This window comes from Desmodus rotundus, chromosome 1 (genome assembly GCF_022682495.2).
Source record: "Desmodus rotundus isolate HL8 chromosome 1, HLdesRot8A.1, whole genome shotgun sequence".
Lineage (NCBI taxonomy): Eukaryota > Metazoa > Chordata > Mammalia > Chiroptera > Phyllostomidae > Desmodus > Desmodus rotundus.
In genome coordinates this window covers 98,211,283-98,235,410 of record NC_071387.1, presented here as the reverse complement: position 1 = coordinate 98,235,410, position 24,128 = coordinate 98,211,283, and the positions used below count along the sequence as shown (strand labels likewise).

The 24,128-nt window shown below is 61.6% G+C and overlaps 1 protein-coding gene across 6 annotated transcripts; it reads right to left on the bottom strand.

Moving 5' to 3' along the window:
* Nucleotides 1–907: 907 nt before the first annotated feature.
* Nucleotides 908–23,908, bottom strand: LOC112298400 (mitochondrial Rho GTPase 2). Of its 6 annotated transcripts, none has more exons than XM_053927543.1 (44): nt 23,869–23,908; nt 23,525–23,616; nt 23,198–23,374; nt 22,990–23,107; nt 22,582–22,752; nt 22,192–22,306; nt 22,042–22,106; nt 21,664–21,770; nt 21,389–21,589; nt 20,872–20,940; nt 20,163–20,273; nt 19,942–20,087; nt 19,814–19,871; nt 19,239–19,357; nt 18,949–19,092; nt 18,736–18,866; nt 18,553–18,669; nt 18,001–18,236; nt 17,633–17,772; nt 17,315–17,445; nt 16,707–16,837; nt 16,181–16,342; nt 15,865–15,993; nt 15,560–15,690; nt 15,440–15,480; nt 15,113–15,244; nt 14,780–14,965; nt 14,410–14,507; nt 13,657–13,759; nt 13,277–13,398; nt 12,966–13,125; nt 12,671–12,861; nt 12,415–12,583; nt 12,162–12,273; nt 11,819–11,990; nt 8,991–9,113; nt 8,637–8,811; nt 8,386–8,528; nt 8,146–8,289; nt 7,951–8,070; nt 7,782–7,866; nt 6,487–7,375; nt 6,317–6,370; nt 6,144–6,225 (listed from the first exon to the last, which is right to left on the bottom strand). In XM_053927543.1, the coding sequence occupies exons 1-42, from the start codon at nt 23,876–23,878 to the stop codon at nt 7,218–7,220; spliced, it is 5,445 nt and encodes a 1,814-aa protein (XP_053783518.1). In that variant the 5' UTR covers nt 23,879–23,908; the 3' UTR covers nt 6,144–6,225; nt 6,317–6,370; nt 6,487–7,217. The 6 variants fall into 6 exon arrangements, with proteins under 6 accessions (XP_053783541.1, XP_053783544.1, XP_053783518.1 ...); XM_053927548.1 differs by having other exon boundaries at nt 22,582–22,743; XM_053927552.1 differs by having other exon boundaries at nt 22,582–22,743; nt 22,999–23,107.
* Nucleotides 23,909–24,128: the final 220 nt, after the last annotated feature.

The window sequence follows — 24,128 nt, the reverse complement described above, 5'->3', positions numbered from 1 at the left end:
TAGCCCCACCCCACCTCCAAGAATCAGCACTTTGGTGGCACCAGGGAAGACCCTCGTGTGGAAGAAGCTGTCCTGCAGCGAATGACCAATGGCAGGAGGGGCACCTGTCTGGGTAGCCAGGGTTTTCCACCCAGTTCCACCACAGGCTGTCTCTGCTCCAAGCCCCACAACACTAGCCAAGCAAGCACCTGGGACAGATGTTGAAACATAACCCCAAGTAGCACCCTCTCCCCACCAAGAAGGGTTTTGTCTCCCTCCTTAGGCTGGGGCCTCTTGCTGCCCCCGGACAGCGTGACTGAGGCCTCTGGTCGGTGTGAGGAAGAACAGGGCAGCTCCTTCACACCAGCAGACACCCCGCACGCAGGGAGCAAGGCGTTTTAGCACACATCAGAATCCCGGGTCCTCCCCCCAGCTCAGGCAGGCTGCCAGGGTGGATGCTGGAGCTTGAGGGAGAGGCAGGCATCAGGAGGCCCTTGGGAATCAGGACCCCTCAGGAAAGCCTGAACCACGGTGTAGAGGTGCCCAGGCTGCAGCTGGGCCACAATTTAACCTCATGTGGGACCTGGAGAGGAGGTGTGTTGTGTGTGGGGGGAGGGTCAGGAGTGAAGTTTCCTGTCCACGTCGAAATAAAGGACATGATTGAAGAAAAGCCACCTTCAGAAAGTATGGTTCAACCCTGGCTGGTGTGGCTCAGCGGACTGAGCACCAGCCTGCAAACCAATGGGTCACCAGTTCAATTCCCAGTCAGGGCACATGCCTGAGTTTTGGGCCCAGTCCCCAGTAGGGGTTGTGTGAGAGGCAACCACACACTGATGTTTCTCTCCCACTCTTTCTCTCTCCCTTCCCCTCTCTAAAAATAAATAGATAAGAATTAAAAAAAAAAAAAAAAGAAAGAAAGAAAGTATGGTCCAAGATGGAAAAGACTTAACTTTAATCAGGAAATCCAACCTCACGTCTTCCACAAGGGGTCCAGCCCTGGACCAGTCTTCCAGTGGCAGGGGGGGGGGGACCAGCACAATGGTCCAGCCACGTCCTGCCCGCACCTCCTTTGGCTCAAAGCTCTGCCCTCTGAGCCCCCTCAACCCGCTGGCTGCCCGGGACCAGCAAGGGTGAAGCCCTGAGAATTCAGGTCTGGGGTCACTGGCTTCCTCACCCATACCCCCCAGTCTCTGCAATACCACGCCCACAAAGGCACCTGGGGGCCCACCGCTGGGGCTCAGCAGTGGGCAGTCTGCCCTCAGAAGCAATGTTTAGACAGAAGGAAACGCCTCAAAGTGGCCCGACATCAGCACCCTGGGGCCGTGAGACCAGACTGCAGGGAACCAGGGCCTCAGCGGCCCTTCAGCAGGACCCTGTAGAGTGAAAAGCTGAGGACGGCAGCAACAGCAGCACCGACAACCCCCAGTGTCAGCCGGAGCCAGAAGGAGGTGGGGTGCAGCTCCCCATGGACCAGGTACCTGCAGGAGAGAGGTGCTGGCTGGAGACACACTCAGGGTGCCGCCCAAATGCTTGTTGCTACACCTCCTTCACCCCTCACCTCCTGGAAGGTCACAGAGCTCCACAGAGTGCTCCCTGCCAGTGGCCAGCACAGCAGAACCACGGGGCAGCTGGTGAGACCAGGCCCCAGAAGGCCCTGCCATGGCATCGGCACCTGACCCAGGCCCACCCTGCAACCCTGGCTGACACCACTCCTTTCCTCTCCTGCTGTTCCCCTCTCCTGCTGCCAGAGACCGTCGGTGCCCGGGGACAGGCCTCCCACCGCAGGGGCTGTGGTGCCGGTACCCACGGGAAGGCGGCCATGGTAGCAAGCTGGGTGAAGACAGCTGTGCTGGACTCTCCTGGGCTGGCACAGGACAGCAGAGTGGGGGCAGGCAGCCGGTGCCTGCGGCAGAACTCAGCTGGAGACAGGCCAGGCAGTGAGACACCCTCAGGCAGGTCAGCCTTGGAGGAGACGAAGAGGCAGGGGGTCTGCCCATCCATGTAATGGCGCTGTGGGGGCAGAGGCCACATGAAGCACAGTCCCGAGGCAGGCAATGTGAGGGTGCTCGGGGACCCCCACCCATAGCCGCACTGTCCACGGGCCCCTGGGGTAGGTGGGGACTTGCCTTGTAGACACGGGTGCAGAGTGCAAAGGACTGGAGGTCACTGCCATCAAACATCAAGCAGGCGACATCACAGGTGGCATCAGTCGCAGTAGACAGCAGGCTGTCTGCATTCACCTCACAGAGCTGGACAAAGGGTGGCCTCAGGGACAGGCCAGGGGCTCAGTTCCCCAGGCCGCATCGGGACGGAACTGCCCATGTGTGCCCGGGGCCTCTCACAGAGCCCAGCCCCACACTCACGATGAGGTACTTCTCCTGCCCGTTGACCTGCACCGTGTTGACGGCGTAGACAGGTGTCCCGTGGAGCTCCCTGGTGTCCAGATGCTGAGGAGGGAAGTCACCTAAGGCTCACTGTCCCTGATGCTCCCCAAGCCCCTAACCCAAGAGGCCCCAGATGGGAGCTGGGGCCCCTCACTCAGCCCACAGTGAAGCTCACCGCTAGGCCATGGCCGAGGAAGGCCTGTAGGAAGGCAGACTTGCCCACTCCGCGGCCTCCCACCACCTTGCAAAGGAGGACATTCCTTTGCGTCTGTCCCTTCTCCTGGTCCAGCCTCTTCTCACGGGTGACTGCAGGAGGGTGGAAAGGATAAACGAGAGTGAGGGGCTGCCAGGGAGGAGCTGGGCTGGGACACTGTGAGGGTGGGCACCCACCTGTGATGGCATGGGCCTGCGAGTCCTGCTTGCAGAGGGTGGGGTAGCCCAGGTAGCCGAGGTGCTCCAGACAGCGCCGGACATCCAGGTAAGTCACCAGGCTGGGGCGTTAAGGGAGGGGAGCAGAATCACGAGAGGGCGACATTGTTTGGCAACTGGGGGCAGGTGGGGGCAGCGCTTACGTCCACTTGCAGAGGTACCCATGCAAGGGCAGCCGGCCTGCTTTGGTTGGGACCTCTTGCAAGAGCTGAGGGCCCCAGGGGGCTTCTGGGAACACAGTGAACAGGCCCTCCAGCTCCTCCGGCGAGAGGGCACCATCATGGTCCTGTAGGCAGAGGGGCTGTGGTGACAATGGCTGGGAGCCAGGACAGGAAACCAGGACAAGCTGCACAGCAGGGTGGCAGTGCCCTCACCTGGTCATGTTTCTCAAACACCCTCTGCACAAACTGGTAGCCAAAGTGGTTGAGCTCTGTGCTGCAGCCAGGGGGCACGCGGAGCCTGTGGGGTTGCCGTGGGGTTGCTGCCGTGCTCAGCACACTCCCGCCTGTGTGGCTGGACCCTCCCTACAAGCTGGACTGACCCCCGAGGTTCCTGCGCCGCTCCCCTTTGCCTGAACACCACAGCAGAGAAGCAGGCAGAACAGGGATTGGGGCCAGGGCCTCCCAACTCAACATGAGTCCTAGTCTGCCTGCCCACAGGCCATCCTCTGCCTGAGCAAGGGCTCCCACCCCACTGTGGCACCGCAGGACAAGAAGAGCCCCCCACCACTCACGGAGGGGAGAGGTAGTCAGTGGACAGCTCCAGTGTGTCACTGTAACCAAAGCGCCGCAGGATGGTCCACGTGGTCTCGTGGCGGCCGCGCTGGATGAAGAGTGTATTCAGGAAGAGGAAGCCTACTCAGAAAGGGGCAGAGAAGGTGGCAGTGGGCATTTCCCAAGCCCCTCCCTGCACCGGGGGGACGGGCAGGGCTCCAGGCCTCACCGTCCAGGGTCAGCCGGTCATCCCGCACGCCCCTGGCCACATGCTTGCGCACCACCATCTTCACATCCTCCAGGGCCTGCGGCGCCAGGGGGTGCCCAAAGCAGGATTTCTGCCTCCGAGACAAAGTTGCTGTTAGTCAGCCGGCCATGCTGTTGACTGCTTGGCCTGGTCATTAACGGCATGGAGCCTGGCTGCAGCCCAAGAAGAATGGGCACCACCAGGAGTAGGACGGGGGCCCCACCTGGAAAGCGTTGAGCTCCTCATCACTGAGCGCCTGGTCCAGATCCTGGTCTGAGAGCCTGAAGATGCGCGTGAGGGCCTGGGTGCACGCAGGCCTCAGCTGTGGGGACAGCCAGCTCAGCACCTTCCCCTCACTTCCACCTGGTAGCCACTCCCATCCTTGTCAGCCGCTCACCTGCTTGGTCTCAGGGTCATAGAGCGGAGCTGTGGGGTGCAGCACGGCCTTCTGTGCGTAGTAGAACAGCTCTGAGATGTTCCTCAGATTCTTGGCTGAGCACTGGGAGCCACCAGGACAGACTCAGAGAGGTGTCTGATGCCAGGAGACTCAAAGGAACCCCAACAAAGATGCAGGCAGAAGTGGTCAGCGGCCCCCACCCCAAGGAAGCCCTCAAAAAGACAGCTTGTCTAACCCAATGTCTCAGGCCACAAGCACCTGAGTGCTCACTGGAGGGCCTGGTGCTGCCCCTTCTCTCCTCCACCGCAGTACCCCCTCCCCAGCCCTGCCATGCACGCCTGCTCACCTCCACGCAAGTCTCGATCTCAGGGAACTGGCTCATGATGGGCAGCACAGCCTCCATGGAGCTGCCTGGCCGCAGGTCCGACTTGTTGCCCACCAGGATGATGGGGACCCTGGGGGGAGGCCCATGGTCATCTAGAATGAGGGAGCCAGAGAACAGCCCCCCTTGGGCCCTACTCATTACCTGGGCCCCTTCTCAGTCCCTCCATTCACCAGTGGGATCCATTTGGTTCGGATCTGAAAGGCAAAGGCTGGCATGAGGTGAGGGGGCTTGCCCAGCCCACAGCTCCTGGATGGAACTTGAGCCTACTCAAGGGAGATGGAGGGAAGTCAAGGCCCCCTGAGGGCCAAAGTCACAGCCACTGGAAACAGGTGAAGAGCGCAGCTGACAGGTATGACCTCATCTGATCCTAGCAATTCCCCAATATCCACAAGGGGCCTGGGGTCGGCAGCTCAGAATAGCCCCTTCTGCAAGCCTAAGTGGTTCAGACTCGTGGCTGTCCATGCTTTCCGCAGGAAGATGGGGTCTCAGGGGGCTCCCTGGGGAAGCTGCGGGGCCCTGGCCAGAAGCCCCCAGCACCCACAGTGGCTCCAGGAGGCCCCTTGAAGCACTAGTTAGAGATGGGGCTGCCCGTGGGTGGGTCACCCCAGAGTCTGCAACAGCTGGGCATCTGTCTGGGGTCTGTGCAGGGGACAAGCGGATGACCACACTGGATACCAATGGCAGGGACCCAGGAAAAACAGGCGCTCTCGCTCACCTTCTCGATGGTGACCTCCTTAGACACATCATACACCACACACACCACATTTGCCTGCAGGTGAGAGAGTGTGGCACAGCATTACCGGAGGCTTCCTGTCCACGCCACCCCGGCACTCACAGGCAGGGCAGGGCAGGGCCCAGAGACCAGGAAGCCATCTTTCACTGGTACTCCCCAGCCAGTGCTCCCCGGCCACGTCACCGGGACTGCTGGTCTGCTGTGCAAACCTCAGACAAGCCCTTCCCTGCTCACTTCCAGGCCCCAGCACTGCAACTTTGGTCCATGAGTCCCCTAAAGGGCTCAGAACAGACACAGCCACCCCCCAAACTTGGCACACCAGCTCTGGCCGTGGTCTTCTACTTCTATGTCACTGTGGGCAGAGAAGATGAAGAGGACAACAGCACAATGTTCAAGAGGTCATTCTGAAGGGTAATGAGATCTGTCCCCCAGTGTCCATTGAAAGAATGAATGCTGGGTGGACAGAGCTATGGGGTTGGCCAGCCATGTGGGTAGGAGGGAGGGATGGTCCCTTTTCTCCCCAACTCCTAGCAGGGCGCATCACAGGAACCCCAAGGACGCAGTACTGAGTGAGAGAAGAATTAGCCAGGCCGCAAAGACCCTGAGCAATTTAATCTAACCCACAGAGAGAAGGCAGGATCAGACCTAGGCAGCAGCCCACCCCCAGGGCATGAGCACTGAACCCATCCCTCCCCCTTTCCTTGGCACCCTCTTCCCGAGCCCTCAGAACACACTGTACCTTGTCGATCTCGTCCTGGAGTTCCTCCACCGTCTGCTCAGCTTCTGAAGAAGAGATGACACTGCAGACCTCCTGCCCGACGTGCGGCTGCTGGGCAGGACCCTGCGGTGGGGTTGGATGGGGGCGGGGGGCTCTACCTGAAGAATCCACGATGTGAGTGGGCACCTTCTCTGGGGTGACGTCCGCGGGAATAGTGATCTCTTCTGCTCGGGGTGGGACCTGAAGCAGACCGGCCGTGAGGGTGGCCCGGGGAGGTCCGTCCCTTCCTCTGCGCAACCACGAGAGGGGCGCTGAACACCACTATCCTCACCTCTTCGGGGAACTCCTCGCTCACCAACGACAGGATCAGAGATGTCTTCCCCACCTGGGCTGCGCGGGGTAATCGGTCAGCGCCGCAGCCAAGGTCGCGGCACCCCCATAGGCTAGGCCGAGCCCTGCTCCCGGAGCCTACCCTCGCGCGGCCCCGCCCCCAGCGCCTACCCTCGCCCAGCAGCAGGATGCGGACGTTCCGCTTCATGGCAGCCCACAAAACCAGCAGCCCGATCCTGCCCCGACTCCCACCCGAGCCCGCTCCGGGTCCTTCGCCCACGCTCTCCCCGAGTCCGCACTTCCGGCCTCCCTAGTCCGCTGTCCGCACGCAGCACCAGCGAGTCTACAGGGCCAGAGGGGCTGAGCTACGCGGTGGCGCCGCTGTGTGGGCACTCCGGGAACTGCTGGCGCCGCAAAGGACAGAAGGGCGGGGCCGTGGAATGGGGTGCCACGCTGCTCCAGCAACTACCCGCTAGACTAGGACTAGCCCACGGGGCAGAATAGCCCTTGCAGGTGGGCAGGCCAGGGCCTCAGTTCTTGGCAGGGAGCAGGAGGTCTGGGGTTGGGGCAGAGGCTGCTCGGGGCAGAGGCTGCTCGGGCCAGGCAGGAGAGCCAGGTCCAGGGCAGTAGGAGCCTGAAGTGAACAGCCCACAAGGCGGAATGCAATGCCCACGCCCACGTTTATTCCAACTATACAGGTAGAAACACAGAAAGCACTGAGATGCCAACAAGCACTGTACACACATTCGGGGTCTTGACGATTTACAGTCCTGAGCCATCCAGTGTGAAGTGGCCCAGCACGAGGTTCTCCACTAACCCAGCTTCTCAGCAGAGCCTCCGCCCAGGCCAGGTATCCAGCATGACCAGCCCAGCACACCTGACCCCGAGGTCCCCACTGCGGCTCAGCAGTCTGTGACTTCCCACACCAAGATCTCGTTGTGGGCCACTGTGAAGAGCAGGCTGGCAGATGGGGCAAACCTACAGAGCTGTACCCAGTCATCGTGGCCTGTAAAGTCCTGTGCAGCTCCCGACGCACAGTCCACCAGCCTCAACACTCGTTCTGCGGGCAACAGGCACGGGGTGGGCCCTGTGCCCCAGCCTGCAGGTCCAGGACCCAGGTGTTCCCACCCACCCTGGCTCTGTCTCCGGCTGGACGCTGGTGCAGCATAAGAGGATCAGCGTTGGATGGCCTGTGTCTTCCACACCCAGCGCCGCCACCTGTCCCTGGGACTGGGGCAGCAGGGCCAAGGAAGAGCCCATCATTGTCAGGGTGTTCAACAATATGTGGCTTCTAAGGCCCCAAGCTAGGCTGCTGAGTCCCTCTGTTCAGGGCTAGGTACTCAGTACCCCACTTCAGAGATGCAGAACCAGGGTGCAGACGTGAGGGGCATGTCTCAGTGTGGGGGCACAGGCAGTCTACTCAGCCCCACTCAGGACAGGCTGAGTCAATGCCCACTAGCACTCACCTGCAAAGCCGATGGCCATGAGGCAGGCCCTGGGGGATAGGCTCAGGGACGCAGCAAAAGAAGGCAGTGGGATCTTCTCTACCACCTATGGGCAGTGAGCGTAAGAAACCGGGCAGGGGTCCCCACGGCCCAGGACTCCCCTCCCAGGGTCATGGGGGTGTGTACATGCCTGCTTCTGGCAGAGGCTGTAGAAGATCACTTCTGGGTGTGGACCGAGGCCTGCACACACCAGCAGTGCCCTATCCCAGGGGCAGAAAGCAGCAAGGAAGGGTGGAGAGCAGTCTGGAGCCTGAGGAAAGGCACAGCATGCCGTGGGGGGGTGGGCAGGCACCACCCCCACCTGAGGTGCCGCCAGGACCCTCACCTTCATGAGCGCGGGTGCTGGGAAGCTCAACCAGTCCACAAGCTCACAGTGGTCCCGCTGCCAGTCAGAGGCCCAGATGCTGACCCGCTGGTCTCCGCTGGCGGCCAACCACAAGTCTGTGCCCTTCACCCCGAAGTCTCCATACTGGGGAGGAGGGGGAGGGCAAGTGGGCATCTCCTGCCCCACTCTGCCCACGCCCCTTCCCAGCCAGCACCCCCCGGACGGGGTCTTGCTGCTCACACGCCACTTCACCTCCTTCCCTGTGCTCTGGATGGTAGAGATGGGAGCGCCCCAGTGTTCCCTCAGTACTCGGAAGGTCATCCCCGTGCGGGGGCGGCTCACAGCCACAAGCCCATCCTTGTCTCCAGAGAGGATGGTCTGACCTAGGCCAGGCAGGGGACACTCTGTTACCTTGTGAGCTCCCAGCCCAAAGGTGTGACCTAGGCCAGGCCGGGGCCATGCCATGGCCCTGTGAGACCCCGGCCCCTCACCGTCAGCAGAGAAGGCAATGGCCGTCAGCGCAGTCAGGTGCGGATGCATCTTGAGCACCATTGAGATTTGGGAGATGCTGAAGACACGCAGCGTGCCATCGCTGTAACCTGCCGCCAAGTGCTGCTGTTCTGGGCGCCCGCAGGATGGCGGGCTCCAAGCCAAGCAGAGACAGCTCTGGGGACCCCCGGTGAGGAAACGTCAGCACTCCCCTGGGGAGCGAGACAGTGGCCCGACCCCAAGGCTGAGGACAGACACTGAGGCTGACGGGAGGACGCAGCTCCCCGATCCCTGCAGTGTGCACAGGCAGGGCCCTACCCCAAGCACACGCCCCCAGCCCCTGGTGCCCTGAGTACCTGGTTCAGCACCTGGAACTGGATCACCAGCTCTATGCTGGCCAAGGACCACACCCTCACACTGCCATCGTCTCCACCTGTGGCGCAGTGTGACTCACTGGGGCTGAAGACCACCTCGTTCACCTGCAGGAAGCCAGCCAGCTCTACCTGAGGCCACGTGGCTCTCAGGCAGGAGGAGGACACAGGGGGGCCATGTGCCTCCTTCCCAAGCCCGCCTGGCTGCAGCCGCCCCCACGCGGAGTAAAGAAACGTCCTGACCCTCCTCCTGAGCCCCCCACACAAGACCTGGATGGAATTCGAGTCGCAAGGAGCCCGTCAGTGACTGAACCTGACCGTCCTCTCGCTGGGGTGGCAGAGAATTGTCCTGAAAGAACCTAAACGTGGTGAAGGGACAACACATCCGCAGGGGAGGCACCGAACACACTCCAGGCCATTCCAAGACTCCAGCGCCTCACCCCTGGGGGCTTTTGCTGAGACTGTCCCATGTGCAACGAGGAAGAGAGGGGGCGTGTGGTCACTGAGAATCAGAATGTTTGGTGTGGAAGGAAAAAGGGAATACAGACATCATACGCCAATGAAATGACCTAGTCCTGCATTAGAATTTCAAATGTAAGTATGAATTCATGATGTGTTTTATCTTTAAAAATCATAATTTAACGCTGTTGGGCTGAGAAGCGACGGACCCCTCTGGGAAGAAACAGCCAAGTCCGGTCCCCGAGGGAGCTACAGAGGGAGAGCCCAGACACCGTGTCATTCCGTACGTACGAGAGGGAGATCACCCGTGACCAGCAGCTTAGGTCGACTCGGGACCCAAGTGCCCCCACCCTGATGGGTGGGCACAGTGTGTTCTGCCTGCGCCACGCGGTGGCGTCTGGCAATAAAAAGGAGTGAGGCACCAACACAGGCTGCAGCGCAGATGAGCCCTGAGAACATGACGTTCAGTGGGAGAAGCCAGGCAGAAAGGACCACACAGTGTGTCATTCTGCTCCTGCGCAGAGTCTGGAGCAGGCAAATCCGTAGTTAGTAGTTGTCAGGGAACAGGAGGTGAGTGCTGAATGGGTATGAGGTTTCCTTTTGGGGTGATGAAAATGCTTTAAAGTTGATTGTGGTGCCCTGGCTGGTGTGGCTCAGTTGGTTGGAGCATCATCCCATACACCAAAAGTTTGCGGGTTCAATTCCCAGTCAGGGCGTATACTTAGGTTGTGGGTTCAGTTGGGGCATGAGGCAACCAATCAATGTTTCTGTTTCTTTCTCTCTCTCTCTCTCTCTCTCTCTCTCTCTCATCAATAAATGCATCCTCAGGTAAGGATTTTAAAAAAGTCTCACCCTGGCTGGGGTGGTTCAGTGGCCTGCAAACCAAAAGGTCGCCAATTCAGTCCTCAGTCAGAGCACTCGCCTGGGTTGCAGGCCAGGTGCCCAGCAGGGGGCATGCAAGAGGCAACCACACATTGATGTTTCCCTCTCTTTCTCCCTCCCCCTCTCTAAAAATAAAATCTTAAAAAATTTAAAAAAACTCTTTAGAAAAAAAAACATTGACTGTGGTGATAGTTGTGCAAATCTGTGAATATATTGAAAACTACTGACTTCATTTTTTTTAAAGACTTAACTTACTTATTTTTACAAAGAGGGAAAAGGAAGGAGAAAGAGAGGGAGAGAATTATCCATGTATGACAGAAACATTGATTGGTTGCCTCTCACACACCCTCAACTGGGGACCTGGCCCGCAACCCAGGCATGCGCCCTGACTGGGAGTCAAACCAGTGACCTTTCGGTTCGCAGGCCAGCACCCAATCCACTGAGCCACATCAGCCAGGGCCGAAAACCACTGACTTTAAACAGCTGAAGTATATGGTGTGTAAATTATACCTCAATATAAAACTGTTACCAAAAAAACTGAAAAAGTACATAATCCTTACTCTTCTCAAACTTAATTTCTTTGATGGCTACCATTATCTCCAAACAAATAATTACAAAAAATTATAAGGACTTGGTAGCCAACTCAAAGAACCTGTCAGCGGCCGAAGCCAGGGCTCAGGAAGCAGTGACCGGGGGAGCGCCCAGTCTACATATACACCTACCAGCTCTTAAAGACTTGCAAAGTAAAAGCACTGGCCTTTTGTTGGCAGAACCAACCAAATTCTCTGAAACCTGTCCACAAGGGAGAGGACCGGCTACCCTGCCCCTCCTGTCCCAGCTCTGCTTCAGGAAACCCAACACTCTGGAAGCCAGTTCTCTCTCCTGACTATTGCCACCTGCGACTCCACCAAGGTGACAGGTCAGTCTGGACAAGAGCAGCACTTGAAAGGTAAGCAGCTCCCACTTGCTTCCTGGTGGAGACACAGCTCCTGCAAGGAGCTGCGGGGCTGACCGGCCCTGACCACACTCCAGCCTAACCTCCAGATTCTCAGACCCCAGGGAACAGGGAGTAGAAAGGCAGGTCCAGCCCTGGTCTGTGGGAGGCTCAGGGATGGATGACCTGGTTTCTTCACCAAGTAAATTACAAGGGAAAAAAGCAACAGAAGAAAGAGGAAGAGCCGAGAAGAGGCCAGGCCTGGGGCGCTGATACAAGTGGACACCGTGTGTGGACTACACTGACACGAGATGAACGTGCAGTCCTAAAGTGTGTGGAACCCTTACCCTGAGAAGCTGAAAGGCTTATGTGTGAACCGGTCCAACAGCTGGGCTTGACTCAGAACGACGACAACGGGGGGCAGGGGGACAGCACGCAGAGGAGCAGAGAGAATGTGCGGCTCACGGCCCTGCCTCGGCCCAGGGTGAAGCCCCCTTGGGCATCTTTGACAAAGGGCCAGTGGCCCCAGTGGCCTCACCTTGCTTCTGTGGCCGCTGATGAGGCGGGTACTGGTGCCCTCAGCCCAGCTGACGTACCAGAGCGTGCCTGCCGTGGTGCCTGCCACACCCATATCCATGCTGTCATGGAAGACGGCGCTCACGATGGCCCCGTCCAGGGTCAGCTCGCGCTCCATGAACACGGAGCTAGACCTAGTGGGGAGCAGGGGGTCCCAAGAATGGTGGCAACAAGAGCCCAGGGAGCAGGGTGCATCGGTGTTCTTGCCCTGGCCTCATGAAGCATGTCCCCACAGAAGGCAGGCCCAGTGGGCGACAGAGTGCTGGCTCACAGCCCAAGGGCACCAGCTCGACGCAGAGGCTCACCTGGCTCCCGAGCCCTTGCGCCTCAGCTCTGGCACAGCTCCCACGGCCCACAGGCGCAGTCGCCTGGTGTTGCTGCCACTGACCAGCCTCGATCCTGAGCACAGCAGTACTCCTGGGAGGCAGGAGGTGGCATGAGCTGCTTCCCTGGGTGCCCAGGACTCCAGACAGGGTCCTACTGCCCCAGCGCTGGAGCTCTCTGGGAGGCCGAGCCCCTAGTTGAGGAGGGGGTCACAGGGGCTCCTCAGACACCCACCGATCTCACCGTCGTCCGCCTCCCAGGCCAGGAAGCAGCGGCTGGCACTCGTGTCCCAGACGCAGACTTGGCCTGCATTGGAGCCGCAGTACAGAAGGGGCGCAGCGCCGTAGCACAGCGACGTCAGCTCGCCTGCCTCCACAGCCTCAGGGATGGGCTCTCGGTGCACCTAGAGGGATTCAGGGCAGTGTAGGTCAGTGATGTCCCGGGGCCCGGCCAGATCCCTTACTCCAAAACCGCCTCTGCACCCTGGCACCTGGAAGCTGACGTCATCTCCATGCTGCTGTAGGCGCCACAAGGTGAGGGTGCCCTGGCCCACACAGGCGAGCTCACCGGCGTCCCAGGGGTTAAAGGCCATGCCGTGCACCGGCTCTGGGAGGCGGGTGGAAGAAATGAGCTCATAGGTGTCCATGTTCCACAGGGCCAGGGTTCGGTCGCCATAGTCCCCTAGGGAGATGCATGGTGGTCACACCAGCTGCGCAGGGGTCTTAGAACAGGCAGGGGAGTCCAGATGCCACCGCCCTCCACCCCCCACTGCACCCCTAGCTGACCTAGGGTGACAAGGAGCCTATCATCCAGTGAGAAAGCCAGGCCCTGCACAGCGGTACAGTGGTGAGAAAGGAGCTGCTGGCAGGAACCCCCGGGCACGTCCCAGATACGGATCTGGCAGCAGGAGGCAGTGCCTCCACATCCCGAGGCAGAGGCCAGGACCTGGCGGGCCAGGCGAGGGAGACAGGTATCAGTGGGATGGGGGCAGGTCAGGGACCCATCTGGCTCTGGGTGGATGGGAAGCCAGGACAGCGTGCCCCACGCTGCTCTGGAGGCTCCCTAGAAGCCACACCGCAATGCACAGGATGAGCACCTGGGCGTCGTGGCTGAGAGCCAGCGTAGAGATCTCCTCCGAGTGGCCGGGCCAGTGCTGCTGGGCACCAGAGTGCAGGTCCTCCACTACCACCAGACAGCCGTACGTGTAGGCAAAGAAGCCTGTAGGGAGGGAGGGAGCCCCAGGGTGGGGCAGCTGTGGGCCTGCCATCCTCCCTGCCGGTTTCAGTAGACAAGGGGGTCACACTGATCCCTGCAGGGAAAATGCTCAGAGGGTACAGAGCATGGCTGGAACAACGGGAAGTACAACAGGGGAATGCCGCCCTAGCCCAAAACACCCTCCGTGCCCATGCTCACATGCCCTCCTGGGCTCTGCCCCGCATCTTCTGGGCTGGGGGCTAGGGTGGTTTGTGGCCCTACCTGTGTCTGGCCGCCAGATCACGTTGGCTCGCCCGTTCCCATTGTAGCCCACAACAGCCTTCAGGTGCAGCCACTCGCCCCCAGCAGGGAGGAAGGAGACATTCTGTGAGGAAGTGGCCCCAGGATGCTGGTGTATGGCCCCGCACCCAGCCACCCCACCACCACCTCAGGCTGCGTCCCATCTGGCTGGAGCCCAGGCAGTACATGGTCCTGGGATGGGACAAATGGCAGGAGACTCAGGAGATGCATCCCCCTGGAATGGGACAAATGGCAATGGCAGGGGCCTCAAAGCCTGCACGCCGGAGGCCATCTGGGGATGGCAGGATGGGAGCTGTGGGTGCAGACAGCGGGGCGGGAGTGGGAGAAGCGGGAGGTCCCTGGAGTCCGGGGAGGCCAGGCAAGGGCAGCAAGACCCAGGGGGCTCTCGGGGACAGAGCACTCAAGGAGGCGAGAGGGAGGCAGGGCCGCAGGCACACGGCGGCCTAGCAGGGCACCCCCGGTCCGGTCTGAGTGGTCCGGTCTGAGTGCCAGCGTGACAACAAAGGCGGTGTGCGGGGGGCGGGGCCCGTGAGGGGCTACTGTTGGGGTATGGGTTGCCATCAGCTTTGGGAGCAGCCCCAGGGAGACCCCGGGGGACCTGTGTACTAGGAAGAAAAAATGCTCCCAGAAACCACAGGGTTGTGCTACCCGCACCCCTGAGCCTCTGGGTGTCCACCTGTGGCACAGGGTGTGAGAGTCCCACCCCCAGCCAACCTTGGCCATCAGGGAGGCCTTGTAGCGTGCTGTGAAGTGCATGTAGGAATCCGGGCGGGCAGGGGCCTGGGTCCTGGCTCTCCCAGTGCCCCAGGCACCTGGCAGAGAGGAAGAAGAGGTCACAGGAAGTTGAACTACCCACACCCATTCAGAGATCCTTCCCTGACAGTCTCCTGACTCAGGAGACACTCAGTCAGAGGGTACAGGCGAGCCACACCCCTCCGCCCAGCCTAGCAGGGGCCTCAGGCTCATGCACTTGTTCTTCAAGTGACTGGGCCTCATCTCATGGGGTGAGCCCCAGCCTGGGGCCCATGGGCACCTGTGTCTGGGCCAGGCCTGGTCATGAGTGTCCCCACCCTGTGCTGCTTACTGGGCTGGCCATGGGGGTGGGGCAGCATGCTGAGGCCCCAAGGGCCCCCTGCAGCCCCCAATGCTCTGTCTCCGGCCCCACAGGCCTTCTTCTGCACCAGCATGGGTGGGCCTGAGGCCTGGCAGAGCCCCATGGTGCTGTAGCTCTCCTCAGAGGGTCGTTCTTCATCTGACACAGAGAAAGTGCCTGGGGAGGTGAGGGGGCAGTGAGAAGAGGGCACTGAACCCCCTGCACCCCTGTCCCTCCCCCACAGGCCTGGAGCAGCACCCGGGCATGCCGGACAGGAGCAGTACAAACAGGCCTGCCCAGGTGCTCCGGGAACCCTGCTCTTACCATCACCGCCCTCGGAGGGCCCAGCACAGATGCTCAGCTGGGGTGGAGTTTCCAGGGATGGCACGGGCGCCTGCCGCCGAGGGAGACCATTGGCCCCGGACGCCGCATCCTCCAGCTGCGTTGCATTCGGGCCTGAGCACAGAAGAGGCTGGGTTGTGCTCAGAGCCTGCAGAAGGCAAAGCGCAGAGGGAGAGGTGTGCCTAGTCCCCCCCCGCCCCCACGGCACTGGGACCCCCAGGACAGGAAGTGGCACCATGCCACTCCCAGTGTCTACAGTGCCAGCACCAGATGTCACCACAGATGTTCCATCATGGTGGGACCACTCACCAGCCTCACAGGTTGGGGGGGCCCCAGGTGAGCCTTGGGCACTGCAGAGGCAGTAAGAGAGGGTGTCAGGCGGGGATGGCGCAGCAGGAAGCCTGGCAGACACATGTCAAGGGCACTTGCCTTCCTGGGGGCGACCTCTCAGCGGAGGCCAGGATGTCCCAGAGGAAGATGGCATCGCCCACGCTGAGAAGATGCTGCTGGTCAGGGGTGAAGGCCACAGCCTGCACAGGCTCTGAGTGGCCAATGTACACCTGGGGACAGCGCATGTCACGTACAGAGACCCCTGAGGCCTGGTCGGAGACCCCACTATCTTCCCACACCCAGGCCTGGCCAGGCTGCTGACCGGGCAAGAGGTCCCCACAAGGTGTCCGGCCCTCCCTCTGACCTGCCTGCCTGCGCCCACCTGCGCCCACCACAGCACATACCTGGCAGCTGGGGCTGGACTGCGGTAGGTAATCCCACACCTTGATGGCTCGGTCAGCAGCTGTCAGCAGGAAGCGGGCATCTCTACTGAGAGCTAGGGAGGGGCAGGCCACAGGGTGGACGCCACACAGCTGCAAAAGAGCATTCTCATGGGGGAGATCAGAGCACATGAGTCCCCTGAACTTGGGACGCCTCCCTTCTGAAAATGTACCTCTTGGGAGTGGAAGGTAACCCAGCACCTTCCCTCCTCAAGGCACTGAGGACACCAAGACAGGCACCAAGGGAAGGCCAAGCTGCCAGCCAGGACCCTGGACTCACCTCGCGGACCACGTGGCCCGATGTGGCATCTAGCACCACAATCTTGTTGGATGATGTCGATACCAGCAGGTGGCCGGTGGGTGCGGGACTGAAGCAGACAGCCACAGCCGAGTCCACGTGGCTGCTGGCCAGGTCCGGAGCGCTGATATCAACCCGCAGCAGCTGGGTGAGAGCAGCAAATAGTCACCGGCCACGACCTCTGGGCAGAGCTCATGCCCCCAGAGTCAGGGCACCGGAGGCAGGCAACCCCCACACTCCGCCCTGGCCAGCCCACACTGGGCGCTCATGTCCTCTGTGCCTGTGAGTGAGGGCAGCAGGGGCTGGGTCCTCTCTGGAGTCAGCGTGGCCTCCCACCTGTCCCTCTGATGCCCTTGCACTCCATGGAGGCTCTGCCTCCCTCTGGCCCCCCGTCTTGGCAGAACCCAGGGGAGCCACGTGGCAGCTGACTGAGATACCCCTGGGTGTGCCAGCGAGGCTGGTGCCGCCCCGCCCACACTGGCCACACAGAAGGTTCTGGCTGACTCACATCATCCAGTGAGGCTGCATCCATGATGGTCACCATGTTCTTAAAGGGACCCACGAAGGCCAGCAGGCGGCTGTCCCCACTGACTGCCAGGGCATTGGCACTTGGGCGGGCATCCCGGCACACCACGTTAGCTGCCGGCAGCACAGGAGCAGGTGGTCAGCTAGGGGAGGGGCGCCCAGGATAGACACAAAACCTGCCCATAACTGCGGGAAGCAGCCCAGGGGCCTGGGCATCAGAGAGCCAAGAAACCTGGGCCCCAGGGACTGCCAGGATAGCTGGGGTTCTCCCTGGACAGGAGTGACCTGCAAATGACCACCTGGCTGGCTATGGGAGGATGGGCCCCTCCGTGAGCCTGGTGCCCTGGGGTGGACCGACCCTCTGTGAGCCTGGCTGCCCGTCTCCTTCGTGGGTGGAGCAGGCACAGAACCTCACTGACCTTCAGTTCCGAGGGCCTGGTGTACTCTAGCACAACACTCGCCCTGGGGATCTGTGAGGCCCCAGAGGGCAGTTCACTGCTGTCGATGGACACTAGGCAAGCCCTACCCCCCCGGGAACCTGATGACGGGGAGCTTGGGAAGCTGGGGTGGGGCTGGGCACAGGGGCCTGACCTGCAACTCGCAGGACGCGGCAGCAGGTGGCAGCACAGTGGTACTGAGCCAGGGTGCCCTGGGAGCAGGCACTGAAGAGGAGGCTGCCGTCAGGGCTGGTGACCAGGCCGGTGATGGTTCCTCGGTGACACCTGCCCACACAGGGATGCCCGCCGCCTTGGCTCTGAGCTACACCATCCCTGACCTCCCACAGCAGGGCCTGGCTGAAGCTTCCTACAGACACCCCTCCTGCACTCCACCTGCCACCCACACACCCCCGGGGACCCACCAGTTTCCACTATAGGCATCCGTGGGGCCGGGGGCCAACTGGGCACCCACCTGTGTTCCACCAGGGCTGCGGCAGCCTCCAGGCTGAAGGAACGGAGGGCCCCCCTGCTGAAGCCACAGAAGAGGACTGGCTGCGTGGGATGGAAGGTGACTGCACAGGGGGCTTCCTCGGGTGACACGAAGTCGTAGAGCTGGAGGGTGGGACCATGTGAGGGCGGGCAGGGTGGTGGCTGCCAGTTGGCCAGGAAAACCTGAGAGCTAGTCTCTCTTCAGGTGACCCAAACCTGAGAGTCCCCAACATAGGCCACAAAGCATGCCAAGGGCCCTCCCCAGCCCCCTGCCTGCCTGGGCCCTGTCCCCTGGGCCTCTGAGTCAGTGGCCTGTGGCCCTCCAGTCCTTCCCTCCTGGCCATACTCTACCTGTTGCAGGGTCGCCAGATCCCAGACTCGGACGGTGTGGTCCCGGGACACAGTGGCCAGCTGCCCCTGGTTGTACTGGGTGGCAAGGGCCAGCACCGGGGCCGTGTGGGAGCGCATCAGCACACTGTACTCCCGGGACGGTATGTCCAGGAAGCCCAGGTGGCCCGAGGAGGTGGTGGACAGCACACGCAGGCCGTCAGGGCTCAGGCGGACCGAACTGATAGGGCCTTCATGCTCTGCAGGTAAGGTGGGTGGGTGACCTCACAGGCCCAAAGCGGGGTGGGCTGGGAACCGAGGCAGGCTGGCCACACCCAGGCTGCACCTCCCTCCCAGCCCCCCAGACACAAACCCGTTTCCTTGCTGCCAGAGCCCCATCTTCCTGTGGACAGGGACATGCAGCTCCCCCACGGCTACCCACTCCTGGGCGCAGCAATGGTGGAGGGTCAGGGTGCAGCCCCTTAGAGCCCGGTGACTGCCATCCAGCCCAGGGGTGGCCCAGGGGTGTGTCCCTCCCGTGGTGACCGCAATGGTGAGGTGCTGCCTTGTTCCTACCTGCCTCCAGGAGCACAGAGGAGAAGTCCAGGGGCCAGAGGCGCAGGTAGCCATCCTCCGAGCCCACTGCACACTCGGCTTGGGAGACACTGAGGCTGCTGATGGCAATGCCGGGGCCTGGGGGACAGGTGGTGTCAGTGCACGCATCGGGACTGCCCCTCCCACACAGCAGAGGCCACCTACCCGAGCTGAAGGCCCGCTTTTGTGGGAGGGGGCTGCTGGGGGTGTGCGTGGACAGGAGACGGCGAGTGTGCCGCACAACCAGGCGCTGGTGGTCAATCTCCAGGATGTGGCCACTACGGCTGCAAACGTACCTGTCCGGGAAGGCGACAGGTGAGGGCCGAAGGGGCAGACAGCGCAGGACCTGACTAGTTAGGGGAGGAGAGCAGCACTCACAGCGTGCAGTCGTCCTGGGCCTTCCCAAAGGCCAGGTCAGTGAACTCTAGAGCGTGATGCTCCCCCAGGTCCACGGGGCAGGAGCGCAGCGCCCCACCTCGAAGCCGCCACAGCCGCACACTGCCTCGCCCGCACGATGCCATCCTGCAAAGGGATATGAGGGTGAGTGACTTCCAATCGCCGTAGGGAGACTGGGCTGCTGTGGACTGGGGCCCCGAGCCAGAGAGGGCCACAGGCTCGGTGGTCTGGCCCTCATCCCAGCACTACAGGTAGGCAGGAGGGCCCGTTACCTGGTTTCATTAAGAAAGGCAATCTCAAACGCCTGGATGTCGACATCAGTGTTCACCTTTGCGAGAATGACGGCCTCACCGCCTCGCCGCACCTGGTCAGTGCCCCACGCCACCACCATCTGCAACAAGCCCCTGCTGAGCTCCTGCTGTACCTGCCTGCCCTGCTGGGCCTCCACTAGGCTTCTCTCTCCTGTGGGAGCCAGCCTGAGCACTCGGCCGGGGAGGGTGTGGGGAGGGTGACCCCCACTGGCCACAGGGACCTACACTTGCCCAACCGGCTTCTGCAGACATGTGAAGCTGACTTATTCACAAGAACAAACAGAAAACACTGACCCACAAGTAGGGAGGAGGTCCAGTGGTGAAACACCACTCAGATATACAACCCGGCTGCCCTATGACTCCAGAACATACCACCAAAGAGAGTAAGGCGAGTCATTTAGACACTGACTCCATGCACAAGGGGGGTAAACACAAGACACCCTGCACTGTGCTAGGGTGGGGGCCTCCTGGTGGGGCTAGGGCAAGGCCACTTCCTAAGTGGCTTGGACCACCTCGCCCCCTTGGCCCACCATTACCGTTTTCCCATGGTGGTCCTTGCCGACACAGCAGAGCAGCGCCCCACTGTCAGAGAAGCTGTGGACGTGAAGGAGACAGTCAGTGTCAGCAGGGCTGGCCCCCACCCCCTCAGAGGTCCCTCACCCACCTGAGGGAGCAGACAGTGTGGACAGGGCTCTGGAACAGGGACAGGCAGCCCCTGGTCTGGAAGTCCCAGAGGCGCAGCATGCTGGGGGGCCGTGCCTGGGCTGAGGCCAGCAGAGAGCCGCTCCCGTCCAATGCCAGGGCAGAGACCTAGGGAGGCGGCAGGTTGAGAAGTTGTGCGGCCGGCCTGCAGGCGCAGGCCTCCCCTGGCTAGGCGGCGCCCACCTTGTCCGTGTGGCCGAGGAAGAAGCACTGCTCCCGGGTGTCGATACGCAGGACCACAACGACTGCGTGGCAGGGGTACACGACAGCAGCCCCGTCCTTGGTCCACAGGGCCTGCGCGTGGGGCCGGAGGCTGAAGTCACAGGCTGGCTGGCTGTCTCCCCGCCCCAGCACACCCTTCCCTGTGTCATGTCCACAGGGGTCAGTGGGATGCACACACCACCAGGACAGAGAAAACTCGCAGACATGTGATATGCGTGCACGCACACTCATACACACGCAGAGTTTCCTTTGAGCCCTGTCTGCAGTATAAGAAATGTTGGGGTTCAGGCGATGATAAACCAGAAAGCCCACAAAGTCTTGAAGCCTGCGTCCAGGAGAGCCTAATAATCCCAGGGCCCCTTCCCACACTATCTCCCACCCCACCGGGACCCACAAGCCACGCCCACGCTGGCCCCACATGGCTGCGGCAAAGCTCTAAGGGGTGAGAGCTCGAGGGTCTCTGGAAGCTCAAACACTTAGAGCAACACCGACCCAGCCAGCACCAGTGAGAACAAAGGAGTGCAGGGCACCGAGGAAGCACTGAGTCACGGTGCACATGTGAGCAGGGCTGGGTATCCTCGCAGCAACCTTAGGGGGTCAGGGCCTTTCCACCGTCTCCCTCTGCACATATGGTGCTTGTCCAGCCCAACAGGACCATGGGACCCCTCACCCATTTGGTGCCGTGGCCCCCAAGGCCAATGACTCCCTTGAGCCTCAGGACAGGATCCGGTAGGAAGCTCTGAAATAGGCAAATCACAGTGAGGCCCCAGAAGGCAAGACCCCGTCCAGCCAGGGCTACCCCACTGGGCTGGTTCCTGCCTTTCAAGAAGCCGCTTAGTCCTAGATGGCTTCTGTTGGCTGCTCTGTGGCAGGAGGCCAAGATTCGGGCCACATTGCCAGACCTTCCAGGGACCCCAGGTGCTGCTCCTGAGGCCCCACAGACCCCTTGGGGCTGGGAGTTGGGGGCTAGGAACCCCCAGCCCCTCCTTCTTATTCTTTGTTGAAAGGGATTTTTGCCTGCTCTGCTCTCTGCCAGGGGGCTGGATGAGAGGGGGCCCTCAGAGGCCCATCTGCCCCACACATATTCTGTGGTGGGCACAGGTCAACTGCCCCTACCCACACCTCACCAAGGCCCACCCACCTCTATGGCTCGGTCAACCCCTGCCTTCCTCAAAACGTACACTCACCTCGTGCTTGGCCACATCCTCTGGGGCTGTGGGCACCACAGCCAACTTACAGACAGACTCCTGAAGGCCATTGCCAGCAGCATGCTTGTCGGTGGCCTTCGTGCAGGCCAGGGGCTCTTGGCTACTGCCACTGGGGCCACCCACAGTGGAGACTTCTGAGCACCCACAGGACAGGCCATCCTCTGGAAGGAGCCCCAAGGACTGTGGGCAGACAGTGTGTGTCAGACCCTGGGGCCGCCCCCCCTGCCCCCATCTCTGAGAACACAGGCACTCACAGCTGTGGGGCCAAGCAGCGGAACCACAGAGGACAGGCTGTCCCGCCTGGACTTGGTGAAGGCCACCAGGCGAGGGGGAAGTAGCTGTGGCGCGTGCTTTGGGAAGACTACAACAAAGCAGAAGGACACAGAACCCACTGAGCAGAGTGCAGAGGCCTGAGGAGGATGAGACGAAAGGCACCCAGCAGGGCAGCACTGTACCCAGCCTCCAGAGCCCCTCCTAGCTGGAGAGCTGGAGGCCCCTGGAACCCTACCCCCAGCTGCAGGGTGACCTCCAGGCTAGCCCTGGCCCCTGTAGGCACTGCACCTCCAGGTTCACCACCCCAGATCCAGTGCCAGGACCCCTCCCGCTGAACTCTGCATGCCCCACAGGCCCACCTGCATCAGGAGGGGAGGAGCTCCTCTGGACCGGCTTGGAGGCTGCTGAGCTGCCGCTTGGAAACCTCGGGTGGGCGGAGGGAGAGTGAGTGTAGGGGCCACCCTGCCCCCAACCCCGCCAGCCTCTCTGGCACAGGCGCAGCTGCTTACCAGATGTGGATGTAGTGGTCATGCCAGTTCTCCCCCTTTGGCACTGGGAATGACATTTCTCGAGGCATGGGGGTAGCAGGCAGCTTTGCCCGCCGGGCCTCACCAACAGTGACAGCTACAAAGAGCAGAGTTGCTTCAGGTCCAGGGAAGCCCGTCCAGCAACCTCTCCCAGCTCAGGCGAGACTCAGCACCAGGCGCCTGCAGGGTATCACCCGACCCCCTGCCCAGCCACCACCTCCCTGGGTGGGGAGTTAGGGGCTCAGAGACAACACGGCACAGGCATCCTTACCAAGGGCCAAGGCCTCTCCTGGGCAGAGAACCTGGGGGCAGTGATACGGTTGGAGTGGCCCACGTGTAAGCTGACTGCAGGGCATGGGGTGCGGCCCTCACCTGGGTCGAAGCACAGGTCACTGGTGTAAAGGCTTCGGACCAGCAGGTTGGCACACAGTCGAACACTCTTGAGGTGGCTGTAGCGCCGGTTCAGGTAGACAAGGAGGATGTCATGCAGGTCCAGCTGCAGGCAGGTCCAGCGAGCACCGGGGGGAGCCACACCTGCCAGGCCTGCGGAAGGCAAGCCCAGGTCAGCAGTGCCCATCCTCTCACCAGGCAGCCCACAATGCCTTCTGTCCTTGGCCTGCCCCCCAGCCTGCCCCCATTCCCATGGCCAAACCATGTGCCCCCACCCAGGCCACAAAGAGGCCTGTCTGGGCCCGTCCCACCTGTCCCTGGCCTGCCCTATTTTCCTGTCTGCTCTCAGGCCGCCTCTCCTGGACCATCCCTATGCCATTTGTGCCCCACCTCTGTCACCTTTCCTGGATGTCCCAGCCTCACAGATGAAGGGGAACTGAAGCCATGTGGCTGTGGACTTGAACTCCTTGAAGAGGTTGGAAAGGGACACACGGATGACTTGTTTGTCCTGTGGTGACAATGGTTGGCCGTAAGGAGACAAAAGAGGGCACCAGGGGTGCAGTGTCCCTCCCACAGACTCTGCTCCTGAGCTTGGCACCTCAGTGGCCAAGTCCAGGTGGATGACGAAATGCTTGGTGGACAGGGGTCGGAAAAGCAAGTACAGGTATCGTCCGGTCAGCCCCAGGGACTGGGTGCTGGTTTTGGGGAGCTGGATGTAATTGCTGGCACAGACAGAGCCGCGAATACGATACACAGTGCACTTCAGGGTCTTGTCCTGGAGAAATAGAATGAGTCAGTGTCCCCGCACAGTCAGGGAGCACCAGGAGAGGCGCCGCCCGCATGACCCTCGGGTGGTGGGGCCAATGTCTGGGGCAGAGAAGAGGGCCCCCACCCATCCTGCTGCCAGGTCCCCCCGCCCTCTTACCATCACTGTGGCCACATCGCCCTCCTTAGTGGACCGTTTCCACTCGTCCACCTTGAAGTGTCTGAAGACGTTGAGGAATGGGTGCTGCCACACTGGGGGGACAGGGAGGAGTGGGGACCTGCCCCAGGTGCCAGACCCAGGGAGGGGCCGGGGACTGGGTCTGCACGCCCCCCAGTAGTGACAGCAATCAAAGCGTGCGTACCAGGTTCTGCCCCATTCTCAGCACCAACCCGCCCAAGGCCGCAGGCTCAGTGCGCGCCAGCCGCAGGACCCCGCCCGCCCCTCGGGCTGCTTGCCCCCGAGACCCCGGACCCCCACCCCAGGTCTGCGGGCCGCGAGTCTACCTCGCGCCATGACACCGCCACTCGCACTTCCCGCCTCAGCCGCGCCCCCACGCAGGGCACGCAGCGCGCGCCTAGCAACGGCCGCCTGGCAACGGCGTCACTTCCGCCTTCTGGACGGCGACGCCACGTGACTGCGGGGCCGCAACCCCCACTTTAGCGGCGCCAGATTCCGCTTCTGCAGTCGTTTGGGGCTACTGGAGGCCCTGCACCGCCTGCTCGGGCCGTCTCTCCGCAGTCGCACCCTAGGGCAAGGAGCCTTC

Coding starts and splice junctions, on each gene's coding strand:
- LOC112298400 (XM_053927543.1), bottom strand. Junction 22,107..22,191: donor GACCACTACATCCACATCTG/GTAAGCAGCTGC, acceptor CGCCCACCCGAG/GTTTCCAAGCGGCAGCTCAG. Junction 20,941..21,388: donor AGGATGTGGCCAAGCACGAG/GTGAGTGTACGT, acceptor TGCCTATTTCAG/AGCTTCCTACCGGATCCTGT.